A 26,707-nucleotide genomic window follows, 5' to 3' on the forward strand; every position below is an offset into this window, starting at 1 on the left:
ATATAACTCATTATTAGTTGGATTATAATTGTAATTAGAAGCGTAACTTCCTAGTTGATTAAGAGATACTCCAACAGTGAAGTAGTAGGCATATGTTTCTGAAATATCACTTATATAGTCATTTCTGGGAAAAGAACGATGAACTCTTGTATGAAAACTATGCTGTTCTTCCACTGGTATCTTTTCTTCAGGTGGTGATCCTAAAGGATCTCAAGAACAACGATGGTAATTTCACAGAGAAGCAAAAAATAGAACTGAACAAGGTAATTATTGCATGTAGTAAGCAGACAGCAGAGCATATTCACATGTTTGTGAATAGAATGGGTCTAGGAGTTCCTCAAACTATTTTGCTTGAGGATCTTTCTCTTTGGGTGTGTGATCTCAGCACCAGTTCAGCATCTGAACTGTAACTTGATGTAGCTAAGGATGAGTGAAGTAATTAATACACAGTCATAACACCCTGCTAAAAGACCTTTTTACAGTTGATGCTAAAGAACAACAGATTCTGCTCATGTCATTACTAATTCATTAAGAGTGGAATATTTTAAGTATCCCTGTGCTACGTGCTCTAGGTGACCCTTCTTGTGCAGGGGGGTTGGACTAGATGACCTCTGAGGTCCCTTCCAACCTTAAGCATTCTATGAGTCTCTGATTGAGGAATATATTGAGTTAAATCTCRGTTTTAAACACTAAGGGCAGCTCTTTCAATATAGATATCTCTCTGCTGACTTCTGCATACTGACACCTCCAGCATCAGAACTGAATTTGTCTATAGTACTGCATCTTGCTGAGTAAAACATACTTTTTTCTTTTCAAACAGCATGTAGGTACAATGTGCATAAGCTTTAAAAGTAATTCAAAGCATACTAAACTAGTGTTGTTTCTGTAAATGGGCAGAGTCTATACTACTCTGCGGAGTTATTACATCTTTATGACCTACTTATTTACACACTGATTCACAACATTCACTCATAAAGGCTATTCTGACCAAGTGTGAGGTTCTACAATGCAAGAGGCAATAATAGAGACTATAGTAAGATTTGGAATTAACTTGCARTACCTAATGGCAGCCACTCTTATCTCCCCGACACAGAAAGCTCTGGAATGAAAAATGCTTTCAAGTACTTCATGCAGTGCCTTAATTCACACTGAGTCAAAAGGAACTCATAAATCTTACCAGGGCCTGAAACTAAATTCTCCTTCACAACTTATCCTTGACCTGTGTTTCTACACCAGCAATGACTGCTTTTYCAAATGGATGTAATATTTCTGTTCTAGCTTCTACAGATGGATTACTACAACCTGACCAAGTTCTATGGCACTGTGAAGATAGACACCATGATTTTTGCAGTGATTGAGTACTGCGAGAGAGGTTCCTTGCGGGTAAAGGATTTTGCAGGCCCCCTTCCATCTCAAACTGTCAAATCTCAAAATAAGAAAAATAATCCCCTGCTACATGCMTCTGGTGCCCATGTGGCAGCTGTGGCAGCAGACTGAGCAGGTGCTGACAGGACTCTTTAAGTTCCCACTTCTTTCTCCTGTTCTTCCCAGCCCTTCCCCAACTGTTGGAACTGTTGTTGCTGGAAAATTGCTGGTAGTAGACAGCCAGATGATGCTGTGAATTGCAAGCAAGTAAAATATAGGCTTAGCCATGCCCAGGCAATAGCGGTAGTCAGGATTAGAGGATTAGGAATTCCTTGTATTTGTTTTGTGTTGCTCATTGAAAGCACACGGAGTGTATCTTATTTTGCAAGCTGTAGCTGTAGCTGTCATCTTTGCTGATGCTAATGCTGCTCCCACAGTTGCCCCAACATTTGAAAATACAGAAAAACATAGTGTATTTTATTATAGAACGAAACTCCTATTTTTTTTTATGAAAAGAAATGGTAAATTGCYACCTGGCAAGAATCGCAAAAGATTTATGGTTTATCATTGGTAATATTATTTCAGTGTTAGTCATGTAGTAATTGGTGGTATCAGATCTTCTCTGAGTGTAAGTAGTCTTTGCTTCTGAGTTCATGTAAAGATTCTTTATCGCTCACTTGCAGTGCGCTCTGGAACAAACTCACAGCAAGGCAACAAAGTGAAAGCTCTATCTCCAGTTCTTTTCTTATAAAACAATGTATTTAGGAAGATTTATATTTAGCAGTAGAAATGGTAATGGCTGGAAGCAACTGTAGCTCACTGACCATTACAGTTCCTTACATGCAAAAGAAGCCTATTTTGAACTTGTAAGGCCAGGAATAAATTGGTAGGAACTGGATTRCCATCATAATGGCAATCCAAGACCAAATTAAGACCAAATTCACAATTTACCTTTAAAAACACAATCACCCSTCTTTTCCTGAGTCCTCTCCTTTATAACTGTGTAAACCTAAAATATATTTCATATTCCCTGTTTTCTGAATCAACTCCTATTCCAGTGCATGTACTCACTAAGAAAAGTGAAGGGCCATCCTTTTCATACCCTGATTGAAAGGCTGTATGATGTAGATACTTAGGTCTCTTCTTCCAGTTTTTCCCTAATGTATGTTAGAGTCATTCTTTTCTTTCCTTTACAGCATGTTTTAAATGATAAAATCTCCTACCCTGATGGCACTTTCATGGATTGGGAATTTAAAATCTCTGTTATGTTTGATATTGCCAAGGTAAGTGAGCTGTTGACAGTGCAATATGAATCAATCTGTCCTGTATTGCAAAAGTGATTCTCTGGAAAAGGACAGGCCTCTTGCCCTTCTTGGGTTGTATGAGGCAAGATGAGTCAATGGCTCTCAAATTGATGAAGGAAGAATTAGCTCTGGGCTGTTTAAAAACACACACAAAGAAATAATATATCCCCCAAACAAAGGTGACCCAAAGATCAGAAAGTAGGGGCTCTGCAGCCATAAGGCCTGCAAAGTGCACTATGCTGTGTAGCCTCAGGTAAGGCATATGTAGGAATCTAGGAAACCTTTTTTTTTTTTTTTTTTTTTTTTTTTTTTCCGCCTCAAAATATGAATGATCCAATTTGTATCTAGAAATTGGGATCAGCTTTTGCCTTTTCCAGGCAATCTCTTTGTTTTGCATCCTGACCAAACTTACTAGAGTTGGCCATTTTTGGCAATTAGGGAAGAAATCATCCCATACAGAAACCAAGACTGTTTTTCAGTAGCTTTTATTAAATTTCAAYCTTTTAGGCCCTTGTGGAAGAAAGTTGATAAGCACAGTACAGCAAGTGTTGTTGGATGTTATAGACTTGTAGCAGTTTAGCTGGTAGTTAAGGGACCTCTGTGATTCTCTACGGAGAACATCCCCTTGCCTTTTGCTAGCACTCTGTTGCTCTCTTCCTTCTATTTCTAGTCTGCAGTTTGACAGGCTTCCCATTTCCCTGCATGCCTCAATTTAGACATGATCTGTTCAGTCAATGACTCCCTTACTCCTATTTTAAGCAGATATTGAAAAATCTCACTTCTTGCTAAAATTCCCTTAATGCAAATTGTCACAATTTGTTGGCCTTGATAACTATTTTCAAGTTCAGTTAGCATTCATCATTAAGATTCATTTTAAGTAACAGTGGTGGTGTTTCCTTTCCTCCCTTTAGCATATCACAAAAGCTTTTTTTTTTTTTTTTTTTTTTTTGGCACATTGCAGTTCACCTGCAGGTGTTTCCTAGGAAAACATCAATTGATATTGGCTCTGTTTAAAGCAGGAGAAGTATCAGTCTCTCAGAAGTTAGTAACCAAATGGCCAAATGAAAGCGACTTCACTAGGGCTGAGATTTCATATCCAGTCATTCACTGAAGCATCAGCAATGGGGAAAAGGAGTCTGAGAATAGAAGTCATTCAACAACATTTCTGTGGAATAGATCCTGAGCATTATTAATCATGTTAGTAGAGTGGCTTCACAGTATTTTTCTGAAAATCTTTATCTATGTAGGAATATCTGGCAATTTACAGTCAGTTTGGATGACTTGTCAACCTTCCCTATTCCCTTCCTACTGTGGTGTAGTCTCCTGGATTTAGGCATTGCCATGCACTTCTATTGCTTTCCCCAAACTAAAGCTGCCCCATCTCCAGGCACCCTGTCATTTTAGTTTCTTGCTTTACTTAAACTACTTCATAACCTTCAGCTCCAGTTGACCTCACCCCAATGYCTGCTCTTTTCAAGCCCAGTCTTAGCTCTGCCTGCAGTTAAAAGACTTATTACCAATTCCTGCAGTTCTTTTGCCTTGCTTTTGATACARTCTCCCTCTGTACTGCTTTCCTACACCCTGCTTTTACTGTTGACCAAACAGTCCTCTTACTTTCTTGACCCCTCATTTCATCACAGGAGCTGCTGTGCCAGCGTTTCCCAGCAGAGCAGGTTAGGTGRTTTCTATTCCCTGACACATCTAATCAAGCAGTGACTACTCCAGAGCATCCCTAGTCCACTGGAGAAGGTTAGGTAGGCAATGGGGAATCCCTAAATATGCTCTGGTTTTTTTTTCCTGTATTTTTTGTCTCTGTGTCTGGCGGGCACCACCTGTAGCCACATGGATTTGGCTGTACATGACAAAGGAGTTCTGATGAAAGTTCTGCTAAGARTGAGCTGCACTAATCAAGCCTGGCAGTTACAAGCATACGTGCTGCCATTGCAAGATTGTTGATTAAATAAGGACCTACTGCAGGATATTGTGCAAGCAGCTGTAATACTTCTGCACTGTGCCAGGAAAATGGTTCTAAGGTCTCACTCAGAGCTAAACCTTCAGAGTAGAARTTATAAGAATGGATCAGTGATTTAGGCCAACATGAATTTTGAAAATCACTCTGCAACTTCCTAATGGTTTCTGTGTTTCCAGGTAAGTACCTGAGATAGAAAGAAAGGGAAGACTAAGTTATGAGACTTCTGCTTACAGAAAGTGGTAACAGGAAAACCCTGGCATATGTAAATTTAAGTTATTTTTTGCCTTCCATTTGATGCTAAAACTGATAAGTAACTGCAGCTATAACAGTACATATATTGCCTGTTTGCTGTAAGCAAGAGGTGGAAGAAGGAGCAGCTGCAGGAAACAGGCACAAAACAAGCAAAACATCCTGGATGTTATCCGCAGGGCTGCGTGATTAAAAGCTGCTTAATCAAGAAACATGCTCCTTGGATTTGGAGTGAACACAGTTTCTGTAAATTTTGGCATGGTCTAGATAGTCCAAGGATAACCAGTCCAACCACATTCTTAAAGGATTACATCTCTAGCAGGCTGCTTGGTCTCAGACATACATCTACTCATCCTAAAACTAAGCTCATGTCTCAATGATCTCTCATAGCCTTTTCTGATCCATTCCCAAGTGGGAGTACCAAAGGAGAGAAAACTTAGCATGCTCTATGCTACACTGACGACCACATGATGTATGTAACCCAATTTAAAGCCTGTCAGCTAGCATCCAGGAGAATGAGATATATGTACTGAAATGGAAAGACAGTTCAATGAAGAAACTAAATGGACATAACATGATCCTTATGGTCTTTGCAGAATATAGATTTTGACCTATAGAAAAAGAGGACTAAATAAGAAGATAAAACAAGAGGACTAAACAGGAGGATAAAACAAGAGGCAATTAGCATGTGCTACTCCTTTCTTCAGTTTACACCCACTTAATAAAGTTCTTTTCCTGCTACGCCTCACTTCTGGCCCCTTGTGATATATTACACCATATTTGACTGCTATAGAGTAACTGAGCCAAATTCAGAGGTGATGAGTAAAAAGGGGCAAACTACACAGCTGTGTACACTAATGTGCATTTTGTGAGTCAGAGTCTGAATCTAGAAAAACACAGTTGAAACTGAATCAGCAAGTCCTCATAGTGCTCACTTGTAGGTAACTGATATTAGGTATTGACTAGTATAGAGAAACTCATGGACAGTGACTTCTGTGACTGCCTGTATAATGTCCTGCATTACATAAGCCACAGTGCAYCATCCAACATTCTCTGCGTTGACCCTTCTCTGGCCCTCTGCTTTGCAGAAAAAGATCTGTCCTGGAACAGAAGTTCTGCTCTGTGGTAATCCTCAAATACGCACACAAAAGTAGTAATTCCTTTCTCACCTATTATGACTGTTTGGACAGTCAATGTAGTTAGAAACATCTTTTTAAGTGTGTGAAATGGAGCAAATTGTGTACTAGTCTTACCAGAATGGTATTTGTTGCAAATGAAAAAACAAAAACTTACGTGAGAGGAAAKAAATATCCCTAATTACCTAATGTAACCAATTAACCAATTTAATGTTATCAAAACCCAAGTTGCCATGTCATAMCTTGCTGAGAAGTTCAGTGGTCTCTGGTTAAGACACAGTGCATCGCATGATCCATCCTCATTAACTTCTTTGATCTTGGAAAGTTTCTTCTGTAAAATAATAGTTCTTTTCCTCTGTGAGAGGGAATTGTGATTTCTGCATATGCTTTGCTGATAAAGGCCACTTAATTACGTGGGTAGGTGTTATTGTTGATTGTAGTAAGAGCTGAGTGTCTCTCACAAAATCCTGCTTTCTCCCTCTTTTATTATCAACCACAGGGAATGTCTTACCTGCACTCAAGCAAAACCGAAGTCCATGGTCGACTTAAATCCACGAATTGTGTAGTGGACAATCGCATGGTGGTGAAGATCACTGATTTTGGCTGTCATTCAATTCTACCACCAAAGAAAGGTAAAAACAGTATTCATTTGGATTCTCTGTCATGTTTTCCAAACCATGGTATTTTCTTATATTCATAATACAATTTGATCCATTTATATATTTTACAATGGACAAGACATGCATTACCCCTTTTTCATGTAGCATCTGTTATATAAATTACATCTAAACCATTTTTTTTAACTTGAATAACACAATCAGTGAGAAATATTAGCAGGTAGAGAAAGAAATTAGGGAGTGTAGGTGAGGGGAAAAAAAAAGATGAATTTTCAATTTATGTTTGAAAAGACATAGATGTCTCACAGGTGGCTGGACTTCAAGAGGCATCTGCAGCATTGAAGGGCCTTAGGCAAATAGCTCAGCAATAATGGTGAATTTGTGTGAAGAATCAAAAAGAAGATAAGAAGCATATGATACTGTCATTGATCTGATAGTGTAATTTGCATGTGTTACTTTACATATTCTGACAGTGGTCTGTAATTTAATTTAAATGTTAACACTTATCAMTTTGAACATCTTTAAAAATTGGTAATGATATAATTAATGGTTTCCATTCCTTAGATAGGAGTCCAGCCATTTCTATTCAGTCAGGTTGGAATAATTTCTGTGTTCTTTCCTTACTTTTTCTATGTCATCAACTATTTTGAGGACATTACAATAAAACTGAGCACTCCTTTCTACTCCTTTTCTATTTCCTACATGATCTTGAGTGAAAAGAGAAGCCTATCTGAAATTAGGTCTTCTGAATCCATACAGTCTGTTTGGGGAATAAAAAATATAGCATTGCCCTATAACTAATATATGACCTGAGAAGAACCTGAGTCATCAGGATTTAAAGAAAATTTTTACATTCAAACATATATGTGCCCTTGAGCGGCAATGAGAAGATAAAAAAAAAAGTGCACAACAAAAGTGCACAGGATGTAAAACTTCATTTCTTATTTAATACATTTCATATTTAAATTCATATTTTTATATGTTTATCCTTTATTTTAGCAGCACATAAAATAAATGCATTGAGAAATAGCCTMAAAATTTCTAGCTCCTAGACTTCCTTCCTTGAAGAAAACTTATTGTTCCCCAAAAGATCTATAGATTCATTGTGGCTGGATGTTGCTTCAGTGTTGCTTTCTGACTGCRCCATGTCATAATAAACTGCCATACCATGGCAATACTCTGCTTTTGATATACAATGGTGCTTGGTATACTAGAAAAACAGATTAATAATTTCTGGAGAAAGAAAGAGATTATGAGCAAGCAATATTATATCTGTCTCAAGAGCATTTTGGAATTACTTCCATGGCGTCATAATACTAAGGCCAGCGGGAAATACTAGAGTCTTCTCACCTGGCATCTTGCATAAAACAGTCTTTGCTTCTGGCACAAGGATTTACATCTCAGACATTTTTTAGAGCACTGGCATTCCTTGGTCTTGTACACATGCACAGGCTATTTCTAAAAAAATTAAGAAAGGTTCCTAAGACAAACCAGTTTATTATTAATAATCTTAATTGTTCTGAATGTGTAAGGATCTGCATACAGTAGGGTCAACAAACCCTAGAAGATTGAAAACTACCAGATCAGAGTGTTATCTAGCCTCTCATTGATATCAGCCTCTCATCAGAAGTGCTAATGGGAAAAATAATAGTACCAGTGAGCTTGGAGTTTGATATGAAAAGAGTAAAATGGAACTGTTACTATGGCAAAATATGCTCTGAAAAGTGACACCCTTTTCAATTTTTTTTTTCTTCCTCTTTCACCTGCTCCCCTTTTGTGACCTCAATCTCAGACCTGTGGACGGCTCCTGAGCACCTTCGCCACGCTAATGTGTCTCAGAAGGGAGATGTGTACAGCTACGGGATCATTGCCCAAGAAATCATCCTGCGCAGGGAGACCTTCTACACTGGAGCCTGCAAGGACACTAAAGGTAAAGCCACGAAGTTCTCCTCCACTGCAGCCACCAAGCCTGGTGGAGCTGTAACTAGCCCATTCTCCATAGCTTTTTGTGAAAAGTACTCTCAGATAGGTGCTTCATCTACTGCTTCTTTCACTTTATGATGAATGAAGAGTCCATTTGAAGATCTTGTTGAGGGGGGCAGTTGTCACCGTTCTTTCAGAAAATGAAGTTTGCACTTATTTTTCTTGTYCTTCTTCCTCCCACTCCCCCTCTGCCACAACATTACAGAAGTTAACATTACCCAATGCTGCCTAGATCTATCGTAACATTTAAAGGTTGCAAGGAAGGTTTTTTTCTGATCATGTGTAGTGCACAACTCATATTTGGCATCAAAATTAAGCAATGTCAACACAGAAAAACAAAGAAAACTCAGTTGCATGGCACGAGAGAAGAGCTAGCATTTAAAAAGTGTAAATTCTGGCAAAATTAAGTTAGGTATTTTAACTTCTATCAGAAAATCCACCTCCTCCTGCACAGCATTCATTAAGTGTGTGGCTAACAGCAGTGTTGATCCTAGTTCCMAGAACCCATACGTTGTTATATATTACAACTGCCATAAAGGTGTGTGAGTTTGGGATTCTCCTAGTAACAGTTGCTAACAACAAGTCTAGATATTACCTTTGATTCTGAGTCATTCTGATAGATCCACCTTGCATTTGTTGAAGTATCTAGAGCAGCGACCAGCCTGCATAATAACTCTTCTCCTTAGTAACATTTCAGAACAACTTYTGGGATAGGCTCAACATCTTGCGTTATCATAAGTCTATATTCACATACAGGGTAATATCACATTTTACATTATCATTTTTTTTAATTTAAGTGTGAATCTAAGAGAGTTTAGAGGTGCCTCTTCCTCTTCAACCGAACTCTCCAGGACTTGAGGTTTGAGAGAAAGGACAGGTAGTTCCCAGAGCCACGTGTGAATAAGTTATAGTTCAGAAAATGGAAGTTCTTCTATTCTTTTTCCTTGGGAGAAGCAGACACAAGCCTCACGAATGAGGAGTTTTTACAAATATGCCCAAAATAGACAGAGGAGCAAAAGAAKGGTTATCTTCCTTTCTTATTTTGGCTGACAAAGCAAATATGTTAAACTGTATCTTTTAAACTCTTTGCTGATCAGTTACAKATCTTCTATGTTCTGTTAGTTGTTATTCATTTAGCCTCAGACACGATGTTTCTGAGTTTTTCTGAGATGTAGTCATATCCTCACTCATTCTTTGACTGTGGCTGTCAGTCACAATCAGGTTCCTAGTTTTAAGTTTAGCAGTTCTTACCACTGCATTTGGGCATTTCAGAAAAATTGTCCCTTTCAAATTTTATTAGGTCAGTCCATCCAACTGAAAGGATTTTTAGCATCTCTTGGTGCAGGCTGTCTGTTGCTGGAGATGGCCATACATATCAGAATGTTTAGTAAAACAGCAATGAACATATTGAGCCTGCAACCTGTTTGGTAAGTCTGAATTCAGTGTAACTTAAAAAAAAAAAAAAAAAAGAAAAGGATCATCCTTCTTTCCAATTTTCACTTTTTTTTTTTTTTAATTGAATGAGAGTATCATATACTTCATGAAACCTCCTTTTCTTAAATGCTTTAGTAGATGTCTAGTAGACTGATAGATGACTTTTTGTGGCATCATCTGGCTTTGCAATTGACCTTTGGATTGACCATTATTTTGCAAATATCTCAGATAAAAAGGAGGAAAGGAATGTTCAAGTAAAATCAACAGTAAATGAGCAAAAAGATGTCCCTGTCGCATGCTGGATTCATTTGTTAAGTCTCTCACAGAAAGTCTTTAAATGTTTAGGATGCCAGAAGTTAATCTCTGTAAGTTAGAAGGCATTATACTGATTTCTCAGCCCAACTGATATAACAATTTGGCCAGGGCTTCATTGGCAGCAACAAGGACTGCATTCAAATTTTAGAAGAGTTATTTAAGAAAATCTGTATCTAACTTCGATCTACAAACTTGAGAAAATTAAACTCAACTTCCAGGTAGTTTCAGGTACATTTCTTTCTGGTACTCAGTGACCTAATGTTCTCAATCTACAAATACGAATTGATTAATTTAACATAAAATAYTGTTATTAATGAGAGAAAGGATCCACAAAGAATCCAGACATACAGGGCTTGATTTCTAATGCGTAACAATAACTAGGTCATAGTCGTCTTCACTGACTCCTCTGTGAGACAGCTGTTAAGCCAGCTGGTTGCTCCACTTTCCTGCAGAAATACCTCATTCACAGCTCGAGACTGTGAAATCTTGTCAGTCAATTGAAATCTTGTCAGTCACTCAATTCAACTTGCCTCCTCGTGCCACTATTTTCTGCTGCTGACTAATTGCAGTGTTGATATTATTTGCTGTTATTTCTGCATGTTGATATTATTTGCTGTTATTTCTGCACAGCCCTCTTGCATATAGGAGACTCGAACAACTTGTTATGTCTCTCAGTTCACAGGCAACTCCTAAGCAGTTTCTGATCTCCATAGCTCTTGGAGACTGCTAAGCAAAGTCTCTTGCTCTTTCTCTAGCACCACTTCTGCACCACGATGTTGGTACATAACTACCAACAACTAGTGTCTTTTAAAAATTATCCTGTACCTAGGCATCCCTAGCTGCTCTAGACTTGTACATATGATCATGATGACAACCCTTCCTCATCTCATCATATGCTTCCATTAACAAAATGGTCTCCTAGACATAATGAGATGTTAACAGTAAGTGTTTCAGGCTTGTTCGCTGATSCTGTTTCTCTCTTTCCATTCCCTGCATGTTAAAAGTGTTTCTCCGCATGAACTCCCTCTCACTGGAACCCTTGGAGTCTGGGGGAGGGGAAGAGATATTTTTTCCTTAGCTCTCAGTCACTTTACTTAAACTGAGTCCTGCAAACCAAGCCTGCATTCTGATGTGTTCTGAGGCCAGATAACTTTTAGAGGATGGATTTCATGGAAAGAGTACCAATGAGCTACCAAATGCAATATTTTAAAATTACATGTATTAATAGCCTATTTTTAAAAGAAGCCAAGCATTTGCAGGATAGTTTGAACTGATCAGGTGACAATTGTAGGTCTCTACACATTTGATCCAGTTTCAGTATCATAATGGATTTCTTGTATTGCTTTTTGCTACAGCTTTGCTTCATGCTGAAAGGCACACTCTTAATGCCTAACATTCACTTGGGAAGATGCCATAGCCATGTCCACTGTGCCCAATAAATACTCATGTATATGCCTATTAGTTTTGCTTTTCAGAGACCATCAAGACTGTTTTGATCTTGTGCCTTATGTTTAGAAAACTTTCAAAGTAGAAATCCACATTGAAGATTGACAGAGCTGACTTTCAGGCTTGTGTCTGAGTAGTACCTTTTACATTACCATGGCACAATATTTGCCAGGAATGTTCTAGTTATTATCATTATTATTATTGGTTAAACGTTTGTGCCTTTTCTCCTTTATTAGAGAAACTTTACAGAGTAGAGAGAGGCAAAGGAGAGAAACCCTTCCGACCAGACCTGTCACTGGAAATGGTGGGAGAAAGAGAAATGGAAGTAAGTTAATTATTAACTAAAACATTTTCTGGGTTAAGTGCAGAACTCCTGGCCAGACTAGATTTGTTGTTATTGGGAGGGTGAAGKCTGTACACATTTTATGCTAAACACCATAAACTCAGGAGAAGAGAAGGTGTTCTATCGTTGTTACCAATGAAGTGAAATACAGGGTACAAAAATTATTTCTTCCCTCAACAGTGTATCCTGTGAAATGTTTAATTTTCTCCCAGTGACATTTCAACAACTAATGCATGTATTAAAAGCAGATCTGCTGTGAATTTGCACATTTCAGAGGAGAGACCGTCAGTTATCTTGAAAAAGGCAAACATGTCATTGTTCTCATCTGCCTCCACTAGACTTCCCTAAAAACTACATTCAGTTTGGATTAACCAAAGGAGACCTTAAAATAAATTAAGAACATATGCTTATTTAGCTTAATGCTGTCTCAGGGCTATGAACAGCTATACCATGAAGAGGATGTCTCACGAACATATGAAATACTATCAAATTGTGAAGGTGGTATAACTGAGTGTGGGAAAGCAGCTTGACTTGCAAATGAAAGGACAGATCAGTCTCCTAATCCAATGTGCGATATACTCACAAGCACATTGTGTTGCAATAATTAAAGAAGGACTATCATTATCTTTTGAAAGTGTTTTCCARCAGGGCTTCTGTTTACTTGTCCTTATATTACAATAGTGTGTCTTTTGAAATTTGGTAACAATCCAGTGTGCTGGACTGATATTTTGTCTTTGAATAATGCATGAGGATCAAAAGAGACGATATCTCACAGGAACACCAGGCAGTACAACAAATTTCTGAGTGGATTCATACAAACTATCTTTAGACATTTATGAGTTGGTTATCTCGGTCCAACCTAATCCCTTCTCAGATGTGGARGAACCTGCACCCTCTGCACCTAAGAGGATGCAGAGGAGAGAACACTCATCCAGAGGACTATTCACATCAGACTACTAGTCCTATCTTAGATTGAGGTGCTTTTCCTATTGAWTCCTAAGGGAACATAAGGCRACTTTGCCAGACATAGGCATCTAGYTTTTAAATGACTGCATTAGAGGCAAGATGCAGCTCAGGTAACTTTAGATATATGCAGTGTACATATCTATATTTGAACTGATCACCTTATAGTCACTGGAAAGAAATGGAAATTACACGGTGCCATTTTTCTGACCTATTATGTATCTCTCTAAGATGGAATGAATCACATTACAAACATGCCTATTCTCTCCACAGATTATRGCTCCTAAGGCTTCTTGCTCAGGTGCTTATGTCTGGGTTGCAGACATCTAACTAGTGGACAGATAGACTCCATTCTTTTTTACTGAATCACTAGTTTCTGAACGATCCCAAATGTAGGATGTAAAAGGATATGTTTACCAGAGCCTTGACCTCCATGTCAATAGCCACATATGGCATGAGCTGCAGAACTGGATCAATTTAATTGCCTTTCTTTTATTTATTGCAAATTCAAGTTAAGCTCATGTCACTAGTCACCACAGAGTTAAGTTTAAGATGCTTGCAAGGAATGTCCTAACCATAGATTCGCAACAGTTAGTCATACATTTTAATAAGTTGCTGGTCAAGAGTAACTGGAAATTCCATAATGAACTAGTGCTGTTTAACACCATTATTCTTCCATGGCAATTGCCTGGGCAGACTTTCCTTAATTTTTTGTTTSTTTGTTTGAAGGTGTATACACTAGTGAAAAGCTGCTGGGAGGAGGATCCAGAAAAAAGGCCTGACTTTAAGAAAATTGAGAACACTCTGGCCAAAATATGCAGGTGAGCAGCGGTGGCTGGTTGTTAAGATACTCCTACCCCTCCTAGCTGTTAGAAGGCTTGTGTTTATAACCTGACGTAAACATGATTCCGTCAGTGGAAAAACTGTCTTCACTTAGAGCCTTCCTTATCCTATGATCTATCCTGATTCTATCCTATGATAGAAAAGGAGGTGAGCACGTGCATATGTTTATGTGTATATGCGTGTATGTGCATCTCTGCATGTATTAGCTGAGGCCAAGATGATTGTCATGCCTTAGATGGGCACACTGTGAAGTAGCAAGCTGGATAATTAGAGATTTGAGCCGTTCAAGTAATTCACCACCTGTCTCAAGTCAAGAGTTGGACAGTGAGTCATGTCGTCTATGTTTCAGGAAATGAATGCATGCAAATGTTTAGAGGATGATTAGAAAGTTTGGATTGGGTTGTACCATATATGAGTTTGGATGGTCCCAAATTAAGCTGACTAAAAGTGTTGGGTTGTACCTCATCAGAAGAGTTAATTAGAGGGTTTTGTTGGTGCAAAGTTGTGGGATAATAAAGGCCAGAGTTGAAAAAAAAAAAAAAAAAAAAAAAACCCTATGAGGTTATAAGGGCCTTTCACCAGGCCACTGTTGCATTGCTCCTGTGTTGTTTGGCCTGAATTAATTATTTGGACATCCAAACAATGAGTTATTAGTCACTTCTTGTAGGGACTTGCTCCGTAATTTTTAAAGCTGTCTTTATGACCCAATTCCAACGGCGCTCACATCATTTTACTCTTTATATGGGCAAAAGGACAACTGTACTATCCATAGCTAAACATCTTGTACTGCAGTAGGATAGAAAGAAGCTTTGCTTCAGCTCCTAAGTCTTCATCCAGAGAAGGGAGGAGGTTGCCACTTTTAGTAGGGTGTTCTTCTCATGAGAAGGTCTAAGGTGGTATGCTYCTGACATAAAGATCTGCTTAGAGTAAGAGAAGTTTCAAAGTTCATTCATGCACAGTATGAATCTGACTCTCACAGTCAGACTGGCCCCATCTATTTTCAGACTGCTTTGGTGAGCCCAGGCTGCCAAGGCAAACAGGGGTCACAAGTGGTTCATGGTACATCTGCTTCCAGCAGTGGTTTACTGCCTGCAGCCTGCAGGATCTTGTGAGGAAAACWAACTTAGGGCCTGGTAATTGTTCTGCTGAATTGTTCTGTCTCCCACGAAACAGCCCCAAATTTCCTCAGTTCTTTGGGGTCTAACTCACAGCTCAGTCTAAGCCAATTTGTCTGCYTACCTTCTTTAGCTTTTGCTCAGGATTTGAACTTGCCAGTTACTTCTTTTTTATTATTTTTTTCCAAATGAATGTTCATGGATTACCCACAGTAACCCGGACATGACAATTTTTGCAGGGCTGAGAGATTTGAAAGTGCTTTAAGAATTGGCAACTCTAAGTGACAATTGTGGGCCACAGGTTTTCATACCCTCTAAGGATAATGTACTTTAAACAATTTGAATTCCAACTATATGGAAATTAAACACTGCAAAAGCTTTCTGTTCTCATTTTTGTCACTTTCTCAGCAATGTGTTTCTATCATCCTTCACTGTTGGCTTCCGTATGTTTATTCCATGTGTTATTTCCAGTAACTACCACGGCCAGACCAATGAAAGCTACATGGATACCTTGATCCGGCGTCTGCAGCTGTATTCCCGTAATCTGGAGCACCTGGTGGAGGAAAGGACAGAACTGTACAAAGCAGAGAGAGACAGAGCAGATAGGCTTAATTTCATGTTACTTCCAAGGTTAGTGCTGTCCAACAGGATTTTCACTTGAGTTTTATTTACATGTTTCATTTGATTCTTGAAGAGTGGGGTTGGAATTAACATTCATCTTGTATTTCTTCAAATGAGATAATAAAAAACTACTTCCTCTGTCTTAATTCTCCCAACCTTAGGGATAAAGGGCAAATGTAGGAGGCACTACTACCAATTCCCTCTGTACCTCTTMTGCCTCCCTGTACAGACCATTTAAGGAAAATGGGTAGCAGACAGAGAAAGCTTGGTCTTCTTTACCCAGAAGAATCACGAACTTTCTTGTAGGCTTTGTAGCCTGGTGTGATTTCCCATATAGGACACTGAGTCCCTGTCTGAGGCTCCAGTTCAGCTCGACATTTAAACATGTGTWTAGAGTTAAAAAGATTTACTGAACTAGAACCTTAATTATGAACAAGCTGAAGCTCAAATGAACCAGATGTGATCTACAATTACAGTAAAATGATTTAAGCCCAGGGAAGTAAAATGTCTCAATTAGGGAGCCACTGTAAAGTATCTTCATTCATCYGCAAAATATATTTGCCTGCAGTAAGGACATCCTCATTTACCTGTAGTTAAGGTTGCTAATGACAGATGTATCTTAGTAACATTTGTATCACAACAGACGAGCATTTTCATTCCTGTGTGTACCACTCTAAGCCATAAAATTACATGGCTTACCTRAATGTTACTGGCCAAATCATTTTATCAGCATCTGTTGATGTGGTATAGGTCTGTTCAACAAGTTGACAGTAATTTGAATTATGAAGACTCTTAATTTTACTTAATCATTACAAATTCTAATAGAGAGACAGATAGACTGATTTTAAAATGAGCTTCCTGAGATGGGATCTTTTCAAATAACTGATCCAARCACCTCACAGCCTGATATATTACTATACTTATTACCTACTTACACATTTTTCAGTTACTCAAGTGATACTTCAGGAAAGCTCTGTATACCTCAGATACCCTGGTGTTTTTTAGAAACTACATAAGTGAGACTCAGATAGGCCCCTGCCGAAATGGCACAGACAGAAGTTCCAACAGCAGGCATTGACATAAGAAGTGAAGAACACAAGACTGACATGCTTAGCTGAGACCAGAGGGGTCAAGTTAGGGAGGCAGGACACTTAATCCAAGTGGAATCTGACCAAAATAGCATCCCAAGCAGCTGTATTCTTCGTAAGAGCAAGCATACACATGTACAAAGTGGCATTGTGTTTAATATCCAAACCTGCCAAACCATAAACAAACAGTCCAAAACGAAGCTGAGGAAAATGTGTGTTCTCGTCATTAGTATGTACAGTTTCAGACAGTGCAAGTCTGTGTAGCAGGCTGGCTGCCTGACCCTAGTGTTGGCCCTTAATGTTGCCAGTTACCATGCCAGTTGCCATGTAGGACATAGGAGATATCCCAATGCTTTAAGCTTATTCTCCTAGACTGTTTACAGTCAAGTAGGAGCCTGCGATGTTAGAAGGAYATAGTCTGAAAGGCTACTGTTATAATCAAGTAGGCCATTGTAGAACAATGGCAGTCTTACTTGAATCTTTTCCGATACTGATGCAAAAGCAAATATTACAATCCCATCCCATACCAAAAACTATGAAATCTTTCGGGCAAAAGGGAAGAGAAATTTCTAGGGGCGTGTGCCTGTCCTTCTTTCTCACCAAGTTCCTTCTTACTTTCAAAGTGATCTTGCTAGGGAGGAAAGAAGAACCTGTCCCTGAAATCCCTACTATACCTGTTGGGACCAGAGACTCCGTAGTACTTTCATGCCAAGGTGGTATAGGGACCCCATCTCCCCACATGTACAGGATCCTCTTTTTCAGGACAAAACTTCTCTTTCACTGTCTTCCTGTCAGAACCTAGAGATCTATATTGATCTCACGTACACAGAGCTTTGTTCTGCTCCAACACTTTGCTAGGGAGAAGGAGTGTCTCCAGCTGGAGAGCAGGAGGAATGCAGCCCAACTTCAGGCTATGGTTTTTCAGGCACCAGAGGGACTGAGGAGGGTTGGGCCATATTGGACCAAACTGGACTTGATACACACTTTAGAGTAAGACACGKGACAATTATTACTGAAATTTTAGTACTGGTAATGCTAATAATTTTGATATTGCATACATTTAGAATAGCAAAGCTACCATCGTACTTTGTCACTAGTTTCAAGGGTATTTGAAGTCAAGGTGTTGACCTTATGATTCATTAAGAAAAAAGAGAAAAAAAACCCAAAACCAATGTTGAGTGTTTGTTCAGTCCAATCGAACTTGGGGGAAAATCTGACATGTTCTAGGTGGTTAGGCTATGGCTCAAGAAATCTCATTTCCTTCCAGCCTTTGTTCCCAGATCCCTATAACTATCCCATGGAGAGGAAACACCGCACTGTGCAACACCTACATTTTTCTAGGTCTCATTTAATTATTCTCATATAATTTTCCCATGGAAAACATTTTTTTTCATTTCAAGAAAATGAAATTCCATCTAAATGGATACTCAGTGTCATGATATTGAATTTTTGCTCCATAAAATTATCAGACCATCTCATCTAAAATCAGGATGAGGTGATATAATTATCAGGAAGCAGTTATTTCTACACTAGAAAAACAGAAAAAAAAAAAAAAGGAAGTGCCGATTTTCACTTATTGGGAACAAAAGTGGAAGTAGAATCTAGGGCTACAAGTTAGAAGTTCCAGAATTTAAATTTAAATTCTGTCAGTTTCTCTATTTCTGACCTTAGCTAAGAAGCTCAGTTGTTCTGTGCCTCAATTTTCTTGTGGCTTTTACTTAATACACTTAGATTTTGTAAAGCTATTGTGCATTAATGAACATTAGTAAGTACTTTGGGGTCCCTGACTGAAAGGCATTATGGACATCTAAAATGCTATTACATTTGTAGCCTTCAGCAAACTATTTGATGTTTCCTAGCCAGGAAACAATTATATAGTTGGGTTGTTTGAGAAAATTTMTTTGATGTAAAACACAGACTATTTATCCATCTTTCTGCCTTCTCTATACCTGCAGGCCAGTAGTAAAATCTTTGAAGGAAACTGGCCTAGTAGAACCAGAGCTATTTGAAGAAGTCACTATCTACTTTAGTGACATTGTTGGCTTCACCACACTCTGCAAATACAGCACCCCAATGGAAGTGGTAGATATGCTCAACGATATCTACAAGAACTTCGACCACATTCTTGACCATCATGATGTTTACAAGGTGATTAGCTCCTCACTTTTGCTTCATTAACCATAAGGATAAAGAAATCAAAATTAGATAATGTGGTGGGTTTGGGAAGCATTAGCAAGGACAAGTCCAAGATTACCTCATATCAATACTTGTGTGCTTGCTTATAGCTAATTTTCTATATTAGGTTGTCACAGATTCATTACTTGGAATGCYGTGTACAGTTATGAATACTCACATACTGAAAAATGCATCAGCTATATTAAAGGAAGCAATCTTATTGGTTAGGGAGGACACACTTATTCATGGACAAGATGATCTGATAACCTTTTAACCTTTAACTATATTTGGTGGTGTAAGGAGTTCGCAAAGTTTAATTGTGTTTCCACGTCAGGTTGAGACCATTGGTGATGCCTACATGGTGGTGAGCGGTTTACCGAAGAGGAATGGCAATCGCCATGCAGTGGACATCTCTATGATGGCTCTGGACATCCTCAGCTTCATGGGATCCTTTGAACTGCGACATCTGCCAGGCTTGCCTGTCTGGATTCGCATTGGAATTCACTCTGGTATACAGTGGTGCTGGATGAGCAATGACAATGTTCTTGAACTTAACAGAATAGACATCCATGGAAAATGTAGCACATGACACACAACTGCTCTCCTCATGAAGAATCAGGTTGGAACCAATGTTCCTGAGGGTAGAGCTACAGAAGTAAATAAGCCACATATAGCCAATATCCATTCATTCATAGCTTAAACTGGTGACTATGGAGAGCAACTGCCACAGTTCCTGCCTTAAACCAGTTGTAATCTGCACAGATCACTCTTCCCTTACCAAAGTGGAGATTAGCTATATCAGATATGCTTATCTGGCCATATAAAGCAGGTCTGTGTTCTATGCTTTTTGCTACAGAAGTTCTGATCAAGCCTATATAGAAATTGATGTTTTCCATCAGTTTCCATCCAATAACTATGCTTAATTCAACCATTTGAGAATATTGCATGTTTTATCTTTCCTTGTTTCACAAATCACCTCAGTACTCACTATTGGAAACGTACAAGTGAAAGCACCTGAGGTACTGGCAGACCCCTCAAGACATTGCTGATTTCCCTCCATAATGAAGCTTGTTCTTTCTTCATCCAGCTTCCAAAACTGAGTCAGTAACTATTTTTTATGCAGAAAAGTTGCATTCAAATCGTGTGTAGATGTGTCCTCTTTATGCTCCTATTGAATGAACAGAACCAGGCCTGGGTTGGAGTGGCATGGGAGACTGCCAGACATGTTAGGTAGTGAGGTAGASAGTAACACCATTAGTGAGGAACCTGGAATCCTTGTAGGTCCTAGCACTGTACTGCAAGTAACACCTTCCAAATAAAGTCTTGTGATCCACCTTTTTCACTCCCTGTATCCCRTTTCTAGGTCCATGTGCAGCTGGTGTGGTTGGAATAAAAATGCCTCGCTACTGTTTATTTGGAGATACGGTGAACACAGCTTCACGGATGGAATCCACAGGCTTGCGTAAGAACTTCATTCTATCTGTCAGTGTAGCAGGATGGAAGACTATCTGTTTCTGTGATCAAAGGGTTTATTTTCAGCTGAGAACAATTTGTTATCAGATCACAGAAGTTTTAAGGATGAAGAAGCCCTGCTCATTTTGACTACCCGTTGTTCCACCTCTCTGTTAGGCAACCAAGAAATGTTCCTTGTTCCTGCTTCAGTGCTGCTAATAGGGAGTAAGCAGGCTGATTGACTGGCTGAATTCCTCTGGAAGATACCTTATGTACCTGTCTTGAGTTTAGTTACATTGGATGAACTGTATATTTTATTTCAATGTAAATCTGTATTACAGCTTTACTGTGTAAATATGCTGACCACATATTTTAAATGGAAGTAATTACCTCTTCAACTTCACCATTAGGAAACTATGCCAAGGGTCAGTTTATATTCTTTCCGCCTTGTGTCTTGGAATATTATTCTCTTTATAAATACCTCTCTATTCTTTTCCCTTTTGGCCTCTAAACTCTAGAAATATTCATGTCAGCTTTCTGTAGATACAGTTACAGGTAATGGAGTAGGATTTTTGATATAGCAGTATAATTTATTTTCATTTMATTTTTCTCACAATTTATGCTGGCACCAATTGGAAGAGCATCTACCATGGCAGTTTTCATATATACTTAATATGACCGTGTTACATTTCCAACTTGAGTTTGCATTGTTTGTATTTTTATTTTTAGCTTTAAGGATTCATGTAAATGGTTCCACTATTGCCATCCTGAAAAGAACAGGCTGCCGGTTCCAATATGAAACAAGAGGAGAAACATACTTGAAGGTAACTTATACCATGTACAAGCATTTACATAGAGAAGARAGACTACTTTAAAAGAAACATATCACTGGTAGAACACTGCAACTTAATTAAYAGCTGGATACAACAGTCATAGATCAATCGCTATCACAGTCTCAAAGTGGTCACGATAATCCTCTGAAGACAACATGGTCCATGAAGAGCTGTCAAAGACTTAAATGAAGGCAACACGTAGATGTAGAGAATAAGTGATGAGCATACCAATAATAACAGGAAATTGAGTAGTGATGGTGAATGGCTTTGATGAATGGGAAGTTGACTCTCTTGCTATTATGCTCTTGTTTGCCTGTCTGTCTACTTAGTTATATATGTATTTTGGTCTGTTAAACTTGGCAGATGTCTGTACTTGGTTGCTGAAGACAGGTAGCACAGCTCACCTTTTCCATGATGTGTTTTCCAGGTCATGGAACAAGGAAGTGAGTGGGCAGTTGCACTTCCCCCATTCTTTTTTTCTACATTGTATTTTTAACCCGTTGCTGTAAGCAGCAGTTACTGAAAACAAAAGTCAAACACAGCAATGTGCAATACATTATCATTTAATAAATTAATTTTGCTAATTATGGAAAACTGTACTATAATCCCTAAATTGTGCTTTCTCTTCTTTGTCCTATATATTTAGGGCAGAGGAACTGAGGTTACTTACTGGTTGACGGGCTCTGAGGACAAGGAATATAATCTCCCAACACCTCCTTCTGTGTAAGTTGTTTTCATATGTGAAAAGAGAAGAGAAATTTCCATCTTTGCACTTCAGCCTTCTCTGTTCCTCCACAGGCTCTTTTTTTTTAAYTATTATTTTTTAGTAACACTTAACTGGCCTCCATTAGCTAAACCCAAAGAGCTTAACAGTGCATGTGTGTATAAACATCTGTAAATGTTCATGACAACATTAGCTATAGGACTATGTGCATACGCTGAAGGTTATTTGTACGTATTTTATTGGTTCATTTTCTTGGAAGGGAAATAAGAGTTAGAGGATAAGTTGTTGATGTATTATACACAGAGCATGGGCAAAAAATCAAAATGTTAACATTCCCCAAAACTTCAGTCCTCATTCCAGCTGTGTGTGACTGCAGCAAAAGGATAATTGCAACAGAAGGCGTAGCAGGATGTACAGTGTTACGCCTTTTTGTGGATTTTTAGTACCAGTGAAGTAGCATTAGCATTTAAATATGCACAGCATGTTGTCTGTGGCTGGTGGAAAAACTGCAGAGCAATTTTTTTTTTCCTTTTGATTCACTGGGGATAGGGAAGGCTGGATTTCAAAGTCGACTGTTTGGTGTGAGTGTGGACTGGTGAACTGTGTGTGGCCTTGTGCCTTGTGTGGGCATCTGCAGGAGGAATGGGACATGCAGCATGTTGGACCATACTCTGCTGGAAGAATTGGGCAAAGTTATTGCAGTATTGCACAGGCCTAGTCTTTAAAAAGTGACCGAAGGCTACTCTAACATATAAAAGAGGAGCTACCAGAAAAAAAAAAAAGAGATTGATGTCCTTGACCTGACCTATTATTTTGCATTTGTACTGAATAAAATATAATAATTGTGAGTGAACCTGAATTTTGTTCTTCCCATGCTTTGCTTCAGAGGTGTAAACATATGAAGATAAACCTAGGATAGAAATGTTTTTTAAACGGGTGGGAATCGAAATATCATTAGAAACGTTTTGTGAATCACTGATTTTTTTTTTTTCTGTCCTGTTGCCTTCAGGGAGAATCAGCAGCGGTTACAAGCTGACTTAGCAGAGATGATAACTAAGACCCTTCAGAAGCGGGAAGCTGAAGGGTTCAAGCAGCGGGAGCTTTCACGGGTACCCAGCTACCGAACAGGTACCCTAGAATACTTGCAACTGGCCAGCACAGATAAGTCTACCACATATCTTTAAAACTAGATGCCTACTCCGACTCAGAAAGATGCAGCAAAGCTATACACGCTCTCTCAAGTATTTTTGGTAAAGGTTGGAGTTTTATATTCTCAGGTAGAGGGGAAAGAAATTACCCTTTTGGGCATCCTCTATAACATCTGTCCTGTTAGCGATAAACTCAACCTCTGTTCACCATAATGTCCAAGTTGTCTGGGGACTTCTGGACACATGCAGCCTGATTTGAGGGAAATGAATATACCTCCCAGTTGAGACTAGAAAATAGCTTTATTTGTTTTGTTTTAAATTGATACACGGTTCAATAATCTGCTTCTGAAAATATTCATTGTAAAGGCTTTATTTTCATGATTTTTAGATGTTGTGCTTAATTTGTAGTTTTTATTTTGAAAAAAAGATTTGTTATAATATATTTGAAAATAACATTAAACATATCATTAATAAGTCTGGGATATTTTGGCATTTTGCTTCTTCTGTAGTTTTCCCATTGCTTTGTTCAATCAAATTGACTTTGCTCAACAATTTGTGCTTCCATTATTTATCTTTGAAGATTACTCCAAAGCTTGTGTTGTGTGTAAAGCTTATATGAATGTCCTAGGCTTGCAAAATGAAAAAGAAAATATTGCAAAAACAGACCTCTCAAATCCTTTCTCCACTTCCACTTCTGCCCCCAGACCAGAACTGCAACAGAAATGAAGACAAACATATTTGAATTTCTCAAACCTCAAAAGCTTTCAGTTCAACTTTTCAATGAAGTTTCACTTCTAGGCAGAACTCAGATTTAACTGAGTTGACTCAACCGTTAACTGACACCACAACATTTAATATTATTATCTTTTTAAATCAACCAAAGCACGGTGCGAGGGAAGGGGAGGCCTATGAAAGAAAACCATCTTTCTCCTTAAATGGTAAGAACTAGTGAGGAAAATTTTGCAAATGCATTTCGTGCACTGCACGGGTGGTTCTCAACCCCTGTCAGCAGACTGCAACTTCTAGGTTGTCCTTAGAACTGCTTCTTACTCAAATGTCAAATACTGGTTAGTATTCAAACCTTAAAACTTGGTGCATAAATTATCTCCAAAACATTCTTTTATAGTTTTGAACAGCATTTTTTCCCAAGTAAATGCCCTAAAAATGACAAATATATATATATATATATTCTGTTTGTACTGGACCACACTCATGGAAGTGTTAATTGGCAAGAGGATAGAAAAACCAAACTTGTATTCTAACACTGATTTGGATCAAAAAGAATCAAGTACAGTAAAAAAGTATGAAGTCAGCATGACTGCCATTTCCTGCCACAAGGAATTTATCAACACTCTCCATYGCTGTACCTACATGTTCTGCTGCCAGTGCTGCACTGTGGCACTACCTGGCATCATCATGCTGCTGCCGTGACAAGTGTTGGACTCCTCAAGACTGAAGAAGCCTCCTRCTTTAAACAGTTGCTCTGCTATTTGAAGTCACTTAAGTTCATTTTAAAGAGGAATCCTATAGGCTCCATTTGTGACACCTCTGAGATATGATTTATTTTAAAAGAAGCATCTGCTGAAACCAATTGAGACAACTAATTAAAACCTTATTTGGTTTTCAGTGGTCTTTCTCCTTGCACTCTTCAGACTATAGTTCTGGGGTAATTACTTGGAGATAAATAGTTACCTAAGAATGAGTTGATTGATCTATCAATCTCTGACTGCTTTCAACATGATACTGTACTGTTGCATCTCTATTGCCAATGCATCCCAACAAATTCATTTAACTTTTGTAAAAATAATATGTACCTGCTTTCTGGTCTGAATTTGCCCAGTCTCTCTTATGCAGTTGGTCAAAGAGCCCTCTACAATTAGAAGTCTGTCACTAAAGTGGCGTCACAAATCTGGAGTTTCCTTTTTGAACAGTGTGCCATTATATTAAAAACCTAACATGACAGGTAATTTTTCTCTCCAAATGGAGAGAATTTTGGCCGCACCTTCACCTATGCCCTTAAGCTTACCTCACACACACCCAGAACAATCTGTTAGTCCCTGGGCTGGGAACAGCTGTAAGAAAATCCTTCCAAACACACAGGGGCTTTGCATTGATGGCCACATGCATATTCCTCTGTCTCTTCCCCATCTTAGTTTCCTTATGCATCTGCACAGCAATCCTGGTTTAGCATTGCTTATTTGTACTTTCTACGCAAGGTTACAGGTGCCTCTAATTCCTGACCATGTCCATCACTTGTACACAGAGAATCTTTTTGTTTATTTAATACTTTATGAAAAGTATCCTTTGATATTTTAATTYACCAGTACAATCAAATTGAAAGCGGCATATGACAGAAGCGAATTCTTCATTTGGAAACACATTTTTTTGTAAATGACAAACATCAGGAAACAGGACAGGAAAACAGGAAAATACTCCTCAGGTGAACACAACATTGACATGAAGACTTACTCTTTCCTTTATTGGAGAGGTAAAAATGAAAGAAAGTAACTGCACTGGTCTTATCCTTATCTCTTAGTAAAATTAGCCCAGAAAAAAAAAAAAAAAAAAAAAAAAAAAAAAAAAGAAAAAACCCCAGCATTAAGAAGGACACGATTCTTGGAGCTGGCAGCAGTGATACAGGGCTGCTCTCCCAGGCACGGGGCCAAGACTTGCTCATTTGCCCGACCCGGTGGGTGGGTGACCTTGTTACGTGAGGCTGCTGCAGGAACACGCATCAGGTATGAACGGTGCTCAACAATCAGCAAAATACAAAGTCCGGATCCTGGCTGCTTGGGGACACCAGTGGAATATCCCATGATGGCGAATGAAAACAAACAAAAACCCACCCAACCAAACTAAAAACAGGCTACATGTTGAAGTGGCCTGAGTCTCACAGGGGTGAGGAAAGAGCCAATGGGAAAAAGTCCCTTCCTACAAACACTAGAAAAAAGGCCAGCCTTTGGATTCTTTCCTCCTGAGACATGTTCARCAGTTGTTCTTCTCAACAGGGCCAGAAGCTGCTCTTGGGCTGCTGCTTCCCAACAAGCCTCCATCCACCTCGGGCAGTCTCTGAGCTGCTCTGGGGCATCTTTTCCGCCCGACCCTTCCTCCCTATGAGCGCGGCAGCTCCGCAGAGGCAGCAAGGACGGGCGCTGTTATTTTTACTTCCCTCCTGCTGTGGCCGGCCACTGCTGAGACRAGGCCGGGCTGCAGCCCGGGCCCCGCAGCAGCCCTGGAGGGACTAAAGGCAGCGCGGGGCCCTCCCGCCGCGCCCTGGCTGCGAGGGAGCCGCCGGGCAAAGTGCGGGGAACGCCGCTGACGGGACGGAACGGGACGGGGCCGAGGCCAAGGGCCGCCCGGGAGCGGGGCTGGGGGCCGCGCTCCGCCACCCCGGCGGGCCGGAGATGGGGCGGGCGGCGCGGGGCGTCCCTGGCGCCGCGCTCTGGGGCGGGCGCCCGAGGAGGCGGGGGCAGCGGCGAGACCGGCCCTGGGCGAGCGAAGGGAACTTGTTAAAGTCCCGCCGCCTCCCGGCGCCCGCACGAGAGCAGCATGGCCCGGCTCGGCGGCGGCTGCTGGGCGCT

At 39.4% G+C, this 26,707-nt stretch overlaps 1 protein-coding gene across 1 annotated transcript in view; it reads left to right on the forward strand.

The window, feature by feature from the left end:
• Positions 1-23,162, forward strand: part of GUCY2C (guanylate cyclase 2C) — a 44,469-nt gene extending 21,307 nt beyond the window's left edge. Inside the window, exons 14-27 of the mRNA XM_026040416.1 lie at positions 192-263; positions 1,279-1,383; positions 2,562-2,648; positions 6,526-6,658; positions 8,436-8,573; positions 12,058-12,146; positions 13,857-13,948; positions 15,557-15,715; positions 18,750-18,942; positions 19,304-19,478; positions 20,333-20,431; positions 21,151-21,245; positions 21,901-21,977; positions 22,988-23,162. Of these exons, the coding sequence (XP_025896201.1) occupies positions 192-263; positions 1,279-1,383; positions 2,562-2,648; positions 6,526-6,658; positions 8,436-8,573; positions 12,058-12,146; positions 13,857-13,948; positions 15,557-15,715; positions 18,750-18,942; positions 19,304-19,478; positions 20,333-20,431; positions 21,151-21,245; positions 21,901-21,977; positions 22,988-23,162 (1,689 nt within the window). The remainder of the gene's footprint in view (positions 1-191; positions 264-1,278; positions 1,384-2,561; positions 2,649-6,525; positions 6,659-8,435; positions 8,574-12,057; positions 12,147-13,856; positions 13,949-15,556; positions 15,716-18,749; positions 18,943-19,303; positions 19,479-20,332; positions 20,432-21,150; positions 21,246-21,900; positions 21,978-22,987) is intronic.
• Positions 23,163-26,707: the final 3,545 nt, after the last annotated feature.

The sequence above is a fragment of the Nothoprocta perdicaria genome, unplaced genomic scaffold (genome assembly GCF_003342845.1).
Source record: "Nothoprocta perdicaria isolate Ctin4 unplaced genomic scaffold, notPer1 scaffold_256, whole genome shotgun sequence".
Classification (NCBI taxonomy): Eukaryota; Metazoa; Chordata; class Aves; order Tinamiformes; family Tinamidae; genus Nothoprocta; species Nothoprocta perdicaria.